Source organism: Onychostoma macrolepis, chromosome 23, assembly GCF_012432095.1.
Source record: "Onychostoma macrolepis isolate SWU-2019 chromosome 23, ASM1243209v1, whole genome shotgun sequence".
Classification (NCBI taxonomy): domain Eukaryota; kingdom Metazoa; phylum Chordata; class Actinopteri; order Cypriniformes; family Cyprinidae; genus Onychostoma; species Onychostoma macrolepis.
The window spans coordinates 3376041-3392581 of record NC_081177.1 but is presented as its reverse complement, the minus strand read 5'-3'; the positions used below and the strand labels follow the sequence as shown (position 1 = coordinate 3392581).

Here is a 16541-nt window from a genome sequence, read left to right as displayed (position 1 = left end):
GTGTTTCACATGTGTTGCCTTTGATGTCATATGATTCCATCTCATTTAAATATTTGAATGTTTTCTGTCAATTAAACTGAAAATTCCGACACAGTTGAATAATGAACATTCTAATCTTTATTCTAAACTCAGGATAGTGACAGTTGGATTTATGGATGATGTGGAGGATGTTTTGATCTGGTGGAGGTTTCAGGCCTGTTCCTCAGTGTCTTCTGCTTTATCTGAGGAACAAAAACATTCAACTTTCAGTTCAGTTCAGATCACATGCACAAATGCAGACAGGATATATGGTTGCCGTACAAACAAACGACGGCAAACATTTACAGACGAGAAAAACAATGTCACTCACTCATGTTTTCACCGCATGAACGGATACGAGGAACTGAGAGAGAGAGAATGACATGCAGTTTCTGTAATGTTTAACATACTCAAACTTCAGAACTTCATTTATTTCTTACACCATTGAATGCATTTAATACAATATATATATATATATATATATATATATATATATATGAATGATGTTATAACCTGGTCCATATAGGTAAGTTGACCAATAAAAATAGTTTTAGATAGAGTTGTTAATTTGTTATTAACTCACCTTTTATTTTCGCTGCGAGCTTCGGCAAATTTGTGTCTGATCATAAAACTTGCCAAAGCATCTGCCACCTCAAAATGCACAAAAATCAAATATTGCATTAAAACACGTGCAACAAGAATAACAAAATCATCTGTGAATAATTAATATTTATACAGATGAGTGAGTGAATGTTGAGTGTTCCAAGACTTTATTTATTAAAAAAAAAAAAACAGTAAATATTAGTTTAAAATTATTTTCTTTGTGAATATTTAATTTAATTTGTAATGTATTTCTGTGATGCATCAGCGTCACATGATCCTTCAGAAATCATTCTAATATGCTGAAACTTTTCTAATTATTATCAATGTTTATGCTGCCCAATATTTTTGTGGAAACTGTGATTTTATTTTATTTTTTAGGATTCACAGATAAATAGAAAGTTCAAAAGAACAGCATTTATTTAAAATAGAAATCTTAGTAGCTTTATAAAAGTCTTTACTGCCACTTTTATACACATCCTGTATAAAAGTATCAATTTCTTAGAAGAAAATCAGTGATCACAAGCTTTTGAATAGAAATGTGGATATGATATATATACTCTTACTTTATCTGGGATGTCCTCATGCACTGCGTGTCCACAAGGGGGCAGCACCTGCATCATGAATTTACCTGCAGAAGCCATAGAAAACATTCAATAGAGAATAGCACACTAGCATATTACTATCACTGCCATTATTCAGGTGTAAACGCTGTTGGTCACATAATATGTTGTTTTTGTCATTTGTAATTGTTAGGCATCTTTAAAATCATTGCTAGAGCAGATTTCAATGTTCATGTCAGATTTAAATGATGGTGCAGCTCAATGCATGATTGCTGTTATAGGATACAGTTATTGATCAGACTCACCCTGCATCTGTCCAATGGTCAGGTCTCTGTCCAGTCGATCAATGCCTGAACACAGGACACGTTTCACATTAAACTGACAGAACTGAGCAGTTTTGGTGCACAGATGTTTCCTTTTAGCCATTCAGATCAGCATCATTTGTTTTTGGCGATTATATGTTGCATTATTTAGACTGTTCCTTAAAAGGAGGATTACTATTATGTCTGTTTCGTGTGTTTCAGAGGAGTGCTTTGATTGGTCCGTGTCTCTTGCCTGCCAGCAGTAGGAGTTTTGGGACGTTGCAGGACAGGAAGAGGTTCGATATCCCTCTGAACCAGCCGTCCCAGTATTTCTCTGCTTTAGACAGGTCGATTCTCCAGCTGTACACACTGCACGGCTGAAACACACATGCACATCGATCACGCTCAGTTGTTTGTTCAGTTGCACACGGAGGGGTCAAAGGGGTTAATAAATGTTAAATATGTGTGTATGTGACCAATAGCTCGATTTCAGTTATGGAAGCCCATTCCGCCTCATAAAAAAACAATACATGCTTTAGTAGATCATAATTACGAGATCAGTCATGATTAGGAATCAAAATTATGCGATTAAAAAGTCATAATTATGATATAAAACTAAAAACTGCCTACCAAGTCGTAATAATGAGACGTTGAAACATAGTATGTCATACTTCACTCTTTATCTCATAATTATAAGTCATTAAAGTTAAAATTATTTAATTATGAGATTATAAGGACAAAAATTAAGGATGAAAGTCTAAAAGGATGAGATTAAAAATGAAATTGACAAAAATCTTAAATATAAGTTTTAAAAAAAAATACATTGAGAAAAATAAATGGGCGTAAACAGTCATAATTAAGAAAGTCAAAATTATGACATACTAAGTTGTAATTATGAGAAAAAATCTAAATTATGAGTTTAAACAGTCATAATTTTGAGATAAAAAGTTGAAATTGAGAATCAAAATTTTAAGATTAAAAATTGAAGTTAACAAAAGTTTAAACAGTCATAATTGAGAAAGTAAAAATTCTGACAGTTGCAATTATGCGAGTCAAAATTGAGATTTAAAAATTGAAATTGACAAAATTAAATTGAGTGTAAACAGTCTTATTTGAGAGAATCATAATTATGACATGAGATAGTCAAATGTTTTTTAAAGGTTAAATTTAAATGACAAAAGAAAATCTAAATTTTGAGTTTAATTGAAAATAAAAAAGGTTAAATTATGGCATACCAAGTCATAAATATGAGACAAAAAGTTGATATGAGAATTCTGATTATGTTATGAGAATGAGGATTATGTCACTTTCAACTGGCATGATGTTTTTTCTAATGTGCTTCCATACATCTGCATTCAGTAATGTGTGGTAGTGTATATATAAGGAAACTAATTAAGCATATACTGTACAGGTAACATTCATATACCATGGCATTTACTTGCTACTTCAGAGAATAGCACAGTATTACAATGGTACATATCCAGGCGTCCGGTGTTAGTTACGTTGAGCTTGAGAGGAGCTCACCTCCGCTGATGTGCTGCTCTCCGCTTTATCCGTCACGTAGTTGAGATCGTAAAACTCCTCGTGCCCCTCGGCCACGCTCTCGGTCACCGGACTCACCGGCTCGGCCGAATCGCCCTCCTCCACCTCACACCTGCGAGACACACGCTCGTCAGAGACCAAACCAGTGTGATGAAGAGCAGCGCATGTGTGCTCACATCCTACCGTCTCACTTGTCCCACCATTGACACTTTAGCAGATTCTAGGTTTCTGATCTGCCCGCTTTTTACACTGCAACCAGAAAAGAAACATATGTTGGAAATTGATGCATTAAACTGATCAAAAGTGATACTAAAGACATTTATAATGTTTCTAAAGATTTCTATTTCAAATGAATGCTGTCATTTCATCAAAGAATCCATCATGGTTTTCACAACAATATTCAGCATCGCAACTGTTTTCAACATTGATAATAATCAGAAATGTTTCTCGAGCAGCAAATCAGCATATTATTATGATTTCTGAAGATCATGTGACACTGAAGACTGGAGTAATGATGCTGAAAATTCAGCTTTGATCACAGGAATAAATTACAGTTTAACAGATATTCACATAGAAAACAGCTAATTTAAATTGTAATAATATTTCACAATTTTACTGTATTTTTCATCAAGTAAATGCAGCCTTGGTCAGCAGAAGAGACTTCTTTCAAAGGCATTTAAAAAAAAATCCTACCCCATACTTTTGAATGATAATGAACCTCATTTATATTTATTTTCTCTTTGCACTGAAAGTCAAAATTGATTAAAAAACCCCCCGAAAACTATGAGATAAAGTCATAGTAAGTCATAATTGACAAAACACTGCAATTATGAAAAAACTGAAATCTAACATAGTAAGTCATAAGTTTGAAAAGCTGAAATTGACCTACAAACTTGTAATTGAGAGAAACTTTTGAGATAACCCATGAAGTTGAAAGTCAAAATTGACACACTAAGTCATAATTATGATATGAAAAGTCATAATTATGATATAAAATATAATCATGACACAAAATTTAAACTTGGCCTGCTAAGTGATAATTATGAGATAAAAAGTTAAAATTATGACATACTAAATCGTAATTGTGAGAAGTCAATTATAAGATAAAAAGTTGAGATTATATCACATGAAGTTGAAATTATGAGATAAAAGTGAAAACTGACACTCATAATTATGAGATTTAAAAAAACTGAAATGATGAGAGAAAAGTCATAATTCTGAGTCTTGGTGAGCATAGGAGGCTTGACTGAGATGTGATTTTGTCATGTTCTTGTTGGGGCTTGAACAACATGATTATCAACAAGTCATTTCTCTCTGTTTTAGGGTTAGCAAAGTCACCGTCACTTTTAAAAGAAAGTGAATGTATTTTGTGATAAAATCCCTTTTTTTTTTCTTTCCCACTGGATAAAAGCAGGAGTAAAGAGGACCTGCTCTAAATTTCACTGTAAAGCGTTTATATAAACTGCATTGTTGTAGTGGTCTGTGTGTTATTTTCAGTTCAGATCAGATCAGACTCTCTCTAATAAGGAGCGTTATCTGGACGCTGACCTCCATTCAATGGCGTGATCGATGGATTTGAAGGATTTGGGTCGTCCTCTCAGGAAGTTCTGCATGCTGTGCAAGACGTCCATCGCACTGCCTGCGTAAGACAAACAACGCAAACCACACAATCATCACCTTTGACCTCATTCACAGCTTAATCGTGCTGCAGAGCAACAGAACTGCCGGGCTGAAGGAAAGTCACTTTAGATTTTTTGGCAGAAAGTTTGTACAAATGTATTCTTAAAGTAAAAAAGACGTTAAAACATTACAATTCCTTACTTATTTTTAATTTATATATGTGACCCTGGACCACAAAACCAGTCATAAGGGTCAATTTTTAAAAAAATTTAAATTTATACATCATATGAGAGCTGAATAAATAAGCTTTCATTGATGTATGGTTTGTTAGGATCGGACAATATTTGGCTGAGATACAACTATTTGAAAATCTGGAATCTGAGGGAGCAAAAAAATCTAAATATTGAGAAAATCACCTTTAAATTTGTCCAAATGAAGTTCTTAGCAATGCATATTACTAATCAAAAACGACGTTTTGATATATTTAAGTTAGGAAATTTACAAAATAACTTCATGGAACATGATCTTTACTTAATATCCGAATAATTTTTGGCATAAAAGAAAAAATCGTTAATTTTGACCCGTACAATGTATTGTTGGCTATTGCTACAAATATACCCCGTGCTCCAGGGTCACACATTTTTTTATTTTTAAATTTAATATTTTATATTTACATTTTTCCTTCTTATAGAATTACTTAGTAGTAGAAGTAGTGTATATATGTATTTTTGCACAAACTAAGATTAATGCTAAAGCTTGAATGAATGTTTTCTTAAAATAAAAAAATAAATATAAAAATTCAAGATTCCTTATTCATATTAAGTTTATATATTGTTTAATTTTTAAATGTAATATTCGTTTCATATAAATGTATTCATTTTTATTATTACTGTTGTTACTGTTAGTAGAATTGGTAGTAGTAGCGTAGTAGCAATATTATATACCTTTGTAATAAGCATTTAATTTTTTTTAAAGGCATCACCAAAACTTCGTATTAATTTTTTTTCTCTCTCTTTTTACAATATCCAATTTGACGTAATGCAACGAGAGACCGAACAAATCAAACAGAAACATGACAACAAAAGGAGGAACTAATAATCTTAGTACTGCTGAATGCTTTAAAGTAGCCTTTTCTTTAACATATTTTCCCGTTCCCTCTTCTTTAAGCATTTTAAAATGTGACTGATGCTGGTGTCTGTTGACAGATGACGCAGTGTTTCTCACCCTCCACCACGTCGATGGCCACCAGCCCCACCACAGAGGGCAGCAGCGCCCCGCCGGCCGCGTGCACCGCGATGGCTCCGCCCACATTGTGACCCACCAGGATGATGGGGGGCGGGATCTCGCCATACGTCGCTCGCACCACATTGGCTACGTCTCTGTGAGCACAGGAGGTGATTGGTTAAAACTCTAGATCTGAATACTACAGCCTGTTAATGACATCTGTGTGTGTGTTTTACCTGGACATGGTTTGCGTGGAAAGGTCATCGGCGTGCCGGACTTGAGTCACACCTGTTTGTGATTGTACTAGTCAGATCAGTGCACACGGGTAACTTACAGGTTAAACATTAAACTAAAGCTAGATGTTTGAGCTCACCGTGACCCCTGAGATCCATGGCCAAAACCCGACAAGTGACCCGACTGGTCATCGCTGCCTGTTGACGAGAAACTCATAATTCATCTTCAGACATAAATGTAGCATTTGAATCCCTCTGTTGCAGAGTTGTTATAGGCTAATATTAAAACCATAAAAAAACACTTTACTTGAAAGCCTTTATATATAATGCATTAAAGAAAAAAGCTATTTTTTATGTTTTTTATGCTATATTTTAATGCAGTATACAATTACAGTACTTCTAAAAATATATAATGCGTTACAATACCCATTAAGAATACTTTTATAATACATTATAGATAAAGGCTTCAAGTAAATGTTACCAAACATTAATTTAAAAAAAAAACTTTTTTCTTTTTATTCTGTAACTAATACAAAATGTATAACTAATAAAATGTCAAAAATAAACAACAAAATTACTAATAGGTTACAATTAAAATGAAATTGGCAAATGTAAAATAAAACAAGTCAAAATATTAAAATAAACTAACAAAAAGATAGACAACCAAATTACTAAAATATTAACTAAAATGAAAATGTAAAATGCAAAAATGAAACTAATTTAAACAGAAACAATAACTAATAAAAATTTCAAAAACACACAACAAATTACTAAAACCGTAACTAAAATTAAAAAGAAAATGAAAATACAAAATAAAAACTAATTCAAAATATTAAAAACAAAATAACTAATAAAAATGACAAAATTACTAAAATTTTAAATAAAATGTAGAGAAATATAGAATCAAACACTAATCCAATATATATATATATATATATATATATATAAGTACACTGCTTTGTTGGTGTATGTAATAAAGTCACTGACTACATACACTTACAGTTATAGATTTTTTTAGGTATAGGTTGTTGTTTACATTTATAATTATGTTTATATAGTATAAATCACAGTAGAAAGTTGACAACTCTGACTCTGGCTCTGTTCTAAACCTAGAAACAGTTTATGTGATAAGTGCACGTTTGTACCGTAAAAACAGCCCAGGACAGGGCCGAGTGTCCTCCTCCGTGAAGCAGAACCAGCAGTGGACCGTCCTGACCGCTTTTATACACACGAAACACGTGCACACACACCGCAGTCAAGGAAAAACTTTCATACACACGTCTGTAATTATACACACATAAAGCACTCTCAGGTGTGTGTGTGTGTGTGTGTGTGTGAAGGATATATCCTTAGTCTCTCCTGACCCGATGACCACGTCATCCATCATTTCAAAGTATTCGCTCCAGGACACGGGAGAGTAATCTCTCTTAGTGCTCACACCATGACTGAAACACAGAGATGCATCATCACACACATCTTTTAGTGTGTGCACTTTTCACTTAGAACATGCGTGCAAATTTGGCAAATAATTGCAAAGAAATGTAACACAATGAATTAAAGTGAAATGATGAAATGGTATTTTCTTGTATTCAAATAATCTTTGTATGAACTTCAAAACAGTATATATATTTTTTTACATTGATTTGAATAAACAATTTTATGTGCCGTTTACCATATTTAATTAGAATTTGTTAAACTACTGTTCAAATGATTTTTTTAAAGAAATTAATACTTTTATTCAGCAAAGGTGCATTAAATTAATCAAAAGTGACAGTAAAGACATTTATAATGTTACAAAAGATTTCTATTTCAAATAAATGCTGTTCTTTTAAACTTTCTATTCATCTGTGAATCCTGGAAAAGGAAGTTCCCACAAAAATATTGTGCAGCACAACTGTTTTCAACATTGATAATAATCAGAAATGTTTCATAAGCAGCAAATCTGCATCTTAGAATGATTTCTGAAGATCATGTGACACTGAAGACTGGAGTAATGATGCTTTGATCACAGAAATAAATTACAGTTTAACAGATATTCACACAGAAAACAGCTATTTGAAATTGTAATAATATTTATTATTTTTTACTTTATTTTTGACCAAATAAATGCAGCCTTGGTGAACTAAAAAAAAAAAAAAAAAAAAGACTAGTCAAATTGGAAACATTTTGAACAGTAGTGTAAGTCTAGCATTATTGAAGTATAAAGTCAAACACTGTTTATGTTCCAGTTATGAATGATTCCTCAAATATTTTGTTTTTGTTACTTGATTAGGCATTTGGGCTTATAACACTAATAAATCTATCAAGAAACTGTCTCTCCATTCTTTAAAACCTGTTTGATTTTAAATTAGTTCTTGAGTTAATTTAGGGGTTTTATTAAGCATTTAAGCTCAAGCGGACTCAAGCCAGATCAGTTATTTAATGCTCAGTTGTTTCATTGAAGTATCAGCTTTGTCTCGGATGCATGAGGAGAAATACACAAACACACGAGTCAGTAGTCGTACAGTAAGAGTACAGAGCTATAAAATAAACGTGTGAGACATCGGTGAGATTTATTTTCAAAATAAAAACAACTGAGATTTTAAAGAGATCTCTTTTATGACTTTAGCAATTACTGCAAAAATCATCAATAAACTATGTAAGTGACATTGTTTACTTTACCTTCAAATTTAATTTTGGCAACCAAAAATGTCCGAATACATCTTTTAATTTATTTTTCTCACTATATTTGTTTTATAATTTCCTAACAAATATAAGTAACACTTTACAATAAGGTCCCATTAGTAAAAGTGTACCACTTTCCTGCAGAGTCTAATTAAACGCACCAGAGTCGACTAGTTAACGTGTTAATTACAGACAGGTGTGTTGGATCTGGAAGGCTTGTAAGTGAATGTTGTAAATGTGCAAACGCTGTTCAGAGTTGTAGTGTGTCTTACTTCTCTGTGACGAAGCTTTCCTCCCACATGCTGTTGGCCGCGGCGTCGGTGCCGATGATGGTCGGGTCAGAGCTCAGGTGCGAGGAGCGACTCTCAGCGGACGAGCGCTCGGAGGCCATGAGAGAGACAGACGGACGGAGGGAGAGAGAGACGGAGACTGAACACACGGCCAGACTCACAGAGTTAAAGAGCACTGACCCCCGGCACTCGAACCGACAGCAGACAGATGGAGCGGACAGCTGAGCGCACACACGCAGGTGTTTTTGTGAGGAGACAGATTGATAGATCGTGTTTATTGTGACCCTGGACCACAAAACCAGTCATAAGGCTCAATTTTTTTAAATTGAGATTTACACATCTTCCACTGATGTATGGTTTATGATAGGACAATATTTGGCCGAGATACAATAATTGAAAATCTGGAATCTAAATATTGAGAAAATCACCTTTAAAGTTGTCCGAATGAAGTTCTTAGCAATGCATATTACTAATCAAAAAAGTTTTGATATTTTTACGTTAGGAAATTTACAAAATATCTTCATGGAACATGATCTTTACTTAATATCCGAATGATTTTTGGCATAAAAGAAAAATCTGTAATTTTGACCCATACAATGTATTGTTACAAATACACCTGTGCGACTCTTTTTTTTTTTTTTCAACTGCTTACATTTTCAAAACTTTGCCTCTTAAAACTTTACACACAAATCCAAGAATTGCGCACACATCTCTCGCAAAGTGAAGCACTGCATTCAAAATATCACAAACACATCTCAAAAAGCAAACACCTTTGCCATAATATTAATTCCTGTTAGATTTGTGTGTGTTACACAGAGAATTGTGTGTCGTGTTTTGCAAAAAGTGTTTTATGAAATTGAAAACTGAGTCAAAGGCTGAGAATTAGTGTATGGTTTTGCAGATTTGGTGTTTGTGTGTCAGCTTTCAGAAATTGTGTCACGAGTAAAGATTTTGTGTGTCAGCAGTTGAAAAAGACTGGTTTTGTGGTCCAGGGTCACACATCTCGCAGGTTTCTCCTAGCAGTTTAAAGGACTGAATGCAGAGCATTTAATCTCAAATTGTGCTCAAATTTGCTCAGGATGCCAAAGTCTGCATCAAAAGTCCGAGATCTCAATATTAGCTCAAATGTTTCTCAGCAAAGTCAATGATTTGAGCTGCTTTCCATTTGTTTTATAGCTTTATACTCTTACTGTATGACTACAATGACTTACTTTATGAACTATTGACTCATTTTTGTTTCTATTTTTAGGAGAAATATCTGAGAAAGTTTGTAATTTTATAAAACAATATATGCATTGCGTGAGACTTCACATTTGTCATATACTCACATTTAAAAGTATATTAACATATATGTATAATTTTATTTTTTATTATATAATGTGCATTGTATGACATTTATAAAATTTTAAAACAATTATGAAGTGTGTGCATGTAATTCACATATATATATTGTAAAATTTTATTTATAAAATTATACAATTGTTTTTTTTTTTATTTTATAATATGGATTGGATGAGACTTATACATGCATGAGTGTGTCTAAAAGACTCATATAATGCACATATTGTTATAAAATGTAATGTATTTTGTTATTTTGATTTATAAGTATTATGCTAAATATTATATAACACATACACATATATTTGTTCATTCTTCTTGAGAAATATAGAAACTGTGCTGTGATCTGTGATATGCTGTCGGCTCCAGTGTTTTGAGAGTAATCTGTCTCACTTTACTAACCATCAGCTCAGGTGCTGCTGACAGTCAATACCGGTTACTAGGCGACCAAAGCCCTGCCATTGTACCATCAACAACTTTAATATGACAGATAAAGTCGATTTAATGAGATCCAAACACACTGGCAAGCTGCAAAACAGCTAAATGCCAACATGTGTATGGATTCGTATGGGTGGTATTTCATTAGGCTACGGAATTCAACATTTGCTTTAAGCCAGACTTCTGAGGGCAGTTCAAAAATTCAATTTATATTTATATATATATATATATATATATATATATATATATATATATATATATATATATATATATATATATATATATATATATATATATATCATGTGTGTGTGTGTGTGTGTGTGTGTGTGTGTGTGACCTTGGACCACAAAAGCAGTCATAAGTAGCATGGGGTATATTTGTAGCAATAGCCAAAAATACATTGTATGGGTCAAAATGATCAATTTTTCTTTTATGCCAAAAAACATTAGGATGTTAAGTAAAGATGATGTTCCATGAAGATATGATGTATAAATCTCAATTTCAAAAAAGTTGATCCTTATGACTGATTTTGTGGTCCAGGGTCACATGGGCTATTGATTGTGAATGTGAATGGAACATGTATGTGGTTTATAAGGATTTTAAAACACATTCTAGTCTACTGGAATTAGATATGTAACGTTATTTATTAAATAAATAAAGGATTTTAAACTTCTGTTTACAAAATTAAATCCAGTCTAGGTAATAAAATGCAGATGCATTGATTTAACTAGAAACCTGGCAGTGTAACGCTCACATCTCTAAAATGCCAGTTGATGTTTTGGAAAAATTAGATGCAAATCAAACTAAATCGATGCGTGACTTGTATTCCGTGCGCGCGCGCGTCACCCTCTGCAGAACGGAGCGTCGTCTTTTATTCAAGCGCGAGAGGGAAACACTTCACAGCTACAGCATCCGCAAACAGAGGCGCATTCGGAAGAGCGCAATGTCTGGCTTCGGTTTGGGAGGCATTAAATAGTGAGTATGATTGAGCGTTAAATTGATTAGGAACTCTTTTGTGTAGTTCGCTAATAACGGGTAGTGTTTACAGATGTTGTGGTGTTGTGTGTAGTTAAGGGCGTCGCATGTAAATTAGAATCTCTGCACCTCCTTTGAAGAAGAACACGCGGGAAACGTGGTAACTTGTTAGAACAAATTAGAACCGAATTAAATGTTGCGTTATATTAATGTAAACGGAGAATTCAAACTGAAATACTGAACTAAAATATAGAGAAGGATTAGATATTTTTATCAACAGCTGCAGCCTAATCTAGTTAGACAGGTCTGTTACTTCTTAAACTGGCCTGTTTTTATTTTTTATTTCTCTTTTCCAGCAAGGAAATTTGAGCATTTACGTTTTATTGTTATTATTATTAATTTGTTCATTTTGGTTCTATTTTCACAAGTGGCACATTTTTTAAAACTCCAAACTGATTGCATGTAAAACATCCATCGTTCAAAACTTTCTTCCATTAGGGCTGTAAGTGTTGTAAGGGTCCCTTATTAACCATGGTATTATTATAGTAAGAGTGTAGTAACACTTTTTTTGTGTATGGATTATGATTTGTATAACCACACAGTTTTACTGCAAATACCATGGTTAAACTATGGTTAGTGTAGCAAAACCATGGCCAATTTGTGGTTACCATGATTTAGATATAGTTACCATGTTTTTTTAGTTTAATTGAGATAAAACCATGGTTATTTTTTCGTAAGGGTTGGTTTAATCACCACAGTGCAACAGGATTATCTTTGCAGTATGGTAAATGTAAAGATCAGCTCAATATGCATGATAAATATCAAATATAGGCGGGCTAAATGTACAGCTGTTACACTAGGAATGCATTTACAGTACCTAACTGAACTGACATAAAATCCATAGTTTCCATAATCCTGTCTTTCCAATGTCAATTAAAATGTTTGATCAATGAACACATGACAACGAAAATTCAACACTTGTGAAAGTTGCATGAAAGCCAGAAAAAAAAATGTATATCCTTGAAAAAATATTATTTATTTGTGTATTAAGGTTTATTATTCAATCAAAATATTCTTATAATGTGTTGTTTTTTTCTACACAGATGTGTCATATCCACGACTAGGACATCGCTAAATCAGATTGTGACTACTAGATCCTTCAACTATCATTGGTTTCATGGAATCCCGACCTGCTTTCCTTCATCCCCCTGGAAATAATGAGCCCAAGGCATGCTGGGAATCTGAGTCCCAGCACAGAAAGGGAAACCTCTCTCCTGGAACCAGGACAAGACTTGGAGAGAATCATGGGATTGAAGTACAAGCTAAAGAGCAGGGGGAGAGATCCACCTCCAGGGAATCTGCCGGCCATGTGAAAACACTAAAACACAATGCATTAGCCACAGCTGCCATTCCAGCCGCAGAACAGCTCCCTGCATGCACAGCTGCATCAAAAATACCCACCATGCACTCAGCGACAACCAAGCAGGTCACTGCAGGAATAGCCAGTGCAACTGCTACGACTAAAACGGCATTGAAACAACCAACCAAAACAACTGCACCTGGAGTCGAGGTCTTAAGTTTATCCAGCCAAACTGGACCCAGTGGGCCAAAATTGAGATCTCCAAATGTGAGCCATGAGAAAAAGCTACAAGCGAGTCTGAAAACATTTCCCAAAAACATGCAAAAAACTGCCTCAGCATCTCATATCATGGGCTCCACAGACTCCCCACAAAAGACGCTTCAAAAAACATCATCTGCTTCCCAGATTTCCTCAACCGAGTCTCTCAAGAGTTTCAACCGGACTCTCTCACACATTCCTAGAGCTACGTCCAGCCCCAAACTTAAACCGCCCCATTCTGCGTCTCTCAAGGTGGATAAAACTGAGCGGAATAGAAGAGTCACGAGCAAAGAGAGACTGCTGTCGACGACTTCTCCGAAAGATAAAATGATTGACACGTTGGTGGAGAGCAACCTGCAACTGGGGACAAAAGCAGCAATGGGGGAGAGTCCTCAGGGACGAGAGGAGCAAGAGATAAAGAGCGGGAACGAGAGAGAAGTAGAGATGCTGAGCGACAAAATAAAAGACGCTGTCCTTCAGGGACACAGTCTTGGAGGAAGTGACGTCATCTCCAACTCGAAAGGTTGCAAAGAAACGTCCTCTCTGTCATTGTATCATGCCGAAAAGCTGAAAGAGCCAGAAGACAAGACTGACGCATATGTCACGACCCAAGAGAGACACGCAGGAAAGAGTCAGAGGCTCTGGGAAAAGAAGGGAAGGGAGGAAGCAGAAAGCGAGGAGAAGAGGAACACAGGAGAGAGAAAGGGGGAAGCTGAGATTAAGATTGTCAAAATGGTGATTGAGGGCAAGAAGGATACTGTAATGAATGAAAAGAATAAGATTCCAACACCCAAGAATTTGAAGGATGCAGTAACAATGACAGTTGAAGGTTTCCCAGTGACCGAGATGAAGGATGCAGCACTGCAGGCGGATCTACAACCGGTGTACGTTGACGTCGAGGTCCAGGCGAATGTGGAGGTCTGCAGTAGATCCACAGACACAAGCCCAGTCCACAATGTTCAACCCTATCAGTTGAACCCTGAGACTGACCTCAACTCTAAAGCTGGCCTGCAAAATGAGCTCAACCCCGACAGCAACTCAGACTCTGATTGTTTGCCGAATGTAACCTTACCGGATCCCAAACCAACAGGAGCCAAGCCTAGATTTCTAGGTCCACCCCCTTACAAGTCTCCCAATATCCAGAAACCTCTTCAACACATCTGTCAAATAGAGATTGAGCTTCATAGCCGGTCCCTGCAAGCTCTCAGTTCGGTTCCCTCCCAAGTAATTATCAGTGAATTTGACTCAACTTGTCAAGTGTTGCCTGGGGTGGCGGAGAAGATCTCTGGGGACTCCTTGAAGCCGCTCGACTCTGGGAGAACAGCAGGGGTGGAAGGAGAAAAGGAGGAGGGCGGTGCACCTCAGGAAGTCGTCTGGGATGAGCAGGGAATGACGTGGGAAGTCTATGGAGCGTCACTGGATATGGAGTCCTTGGGATTTGCCATCCAGAACCACCTGCAGTGTAAGATCCGTGAACATGAGCGGCGTATCGGCACGCTCCGGAGGTCCATATGCCTCTCTGAACAATCGCCTGGAAAGGACAGGACAGGAAAGAAGAAGAGGAATGTCTTTAGGTCGCTGTTTGCTGGCTCTAAGTGCTGCTCAAAACCACGACCCAAAGAGGAAGCAGAAAATGACTTGTTGTTATGTAAATGTATTTTCTAGATGGTGCTACACTGGAGAATGTATAGCAGATCTAAAAATGTCTAAAAATATGTAGCCTACTGTTGCTTCATGTAGGTTTTAGACCAGGGGTCACCAGACTCGGTCTTGGAGGGCCGGTGTCCTGCAGAGTTTAGCTCCAACCCTAATCAAACACACCTGAAGCAGCTAATCAAGGTCTTACTAGGCATACTAGAAACTTCCAGGCAGGTGTGTGGAGGCAAGTTGGAGCTAAACTCTGCTGGACACCGGCCCTCCAGGACTAAGTTTGGTTACCCCAGCTGTTTAAAACCATGTTCAGAAATTGGCCTTGTCTCAAATGGCGAGCTTGATGTGAACTTACTTGATGGCCTATGCTTGTTCTATGAAGTGCATGAGACTAGAGTGTCCACTGTAGAGAGGTGCCACTTTTGGCCATACTGGTACAGACTATACCCAACTGTCAACCTTTCAGGTTTTGGAAGTCTGGAAGGATCTTAAATGTCTCTTAAAGGGGTAGTTCACTCAAAAATGAACATTCTATCGTCATTTACTCATGTTGTTCCAATCATTGTGTGACTTTCTTTATTCTATGGACCCCAAAGAAGAATGTTTTGAAGAACTTTGGTTACCAAAAAGCTTTGGACCCCATTGACTTCTACTGCATGCTCAAAATGACCCTGAGACATTTCTTAAAAGAAACTAATAGAGTTTTGGACGTATATGATTGCATTAAAGGGTGAACTATCCCTTTAAGACTCATTTCCTGCCCCATCGAACACCAACTTGTAGACATTATTTTGGATTAGCATGTTCACATTGTTGAAATGCAGAGTGGAAATTGCATTCGTTTCCCAACTTTTTAAGTCCAACATCTAACTTTTTGAAATGTTGGTATCCGTTGAGGCCATGTGAACTAGCTTAGTTAATGCGTTCATTTAAACATTAATCTACAAGTGAATTGTTCATGTAACTTTAGCGAAAGTTCAAGGCCTTTTTTTTTCATTTTTGTACAGGCAAATATTGTCTACTGTCTTCACTCTTAGTATTGACTTGTGTAAAACTGAATCTCACTCTATTTAGGTTAACATTTCACAAATGAATTTTGTATCACTATTCTTTAAAAAAAAAAAAAAATGAAGAAACCTTTGTCTGAGAACTGGTTTGACAACAGTTTCTGTGTTACACTGTTTTTAGGAACCTTGTAGGTTTTCCCAGAACAGTTAATGACTTTCTAAATGTGAGCATTTTTCAGTCACTGTGGTCACTCACTTGCACACCTGAGCAACTTCAAGCACTGGTAGTTGTTGTTAATGCTGGTAGATGTTAATCCCATTGAAAATGAATGACTTTTGGTTGCTTTATCACTGCAAAAATGCTGTCAGTGCGAGCGTCCTTTAGGTACATAATGCTGGGCTGATAATCACTGTATAGCACTTTAATGGAATAAAATAATGTTTGTAAATTAAAAAAAA

General features: G+C 35.7%; 2 protein-coding genes across 3 annotated transcripts; one reads left to right on the top strand and one right to left on the bottom strand.

Annotated features, from left to right (window-relative positions):
• Positions 1-102: 102 nt before the first annotated feature.
• On the bottom strand, positions 103-9157 carry LOC131532247 (protein phosphatase methylesterase 1-like). Its single transcript, XM_058763764.1, has 15 exons — positions 9039-9157; positions 7448-7547; positions 7248-7340; positions 6243-6300; positions 6106-6157; positions 5870-6024; positions 4574-4664; positions 3209-3274; positions 3008-3137; positions 1737-1860; positions 1487-1531; positions 1185-1249; positions 602-669; positions 350-410; positions 103-221 (listed from the first exon to the last, which is right to left on the bottom strand). The coding sequence occupies exons 1-14, from the start codon at positions 9155-9157 to the stop codon at positions 350-352; spliced, it is 1227 nt and encodes a 408-aa protein (XP_058619747.1). The 3' UTR covers positions 103-221.
• On the top strand, positions 5900-16541 carry gprin3a (GPRIN family member 3a). 2 transcript variants are annotated; one of them, XM_058762742.1, is made up of 3 exons: positions 5900-6039; positions 9054-9295; positions 12911-16541. In XM_058762742.1, the coding sequence occupies exon 3, from the start codon at positions 12985-12987 to the stop codon at positions 15088-15090; it is 2106 nt and encodes a 701-aa protein (XP_058618725.1). In that variant the 5' UTR covers positions 5900-6039; positions 9054-9295; positions 12911-12984; the 3' UTR covers positions 15091-16541. The 2 variants fall into 2 exon arrangements, with proteins under 2 accessions (XP_058618725.1, XP_058618724.1); XM_058762741.1 differs by lacking the exons at positions 5900-6039; positions 9054-9295 and adding an exon at positions 11209-11807.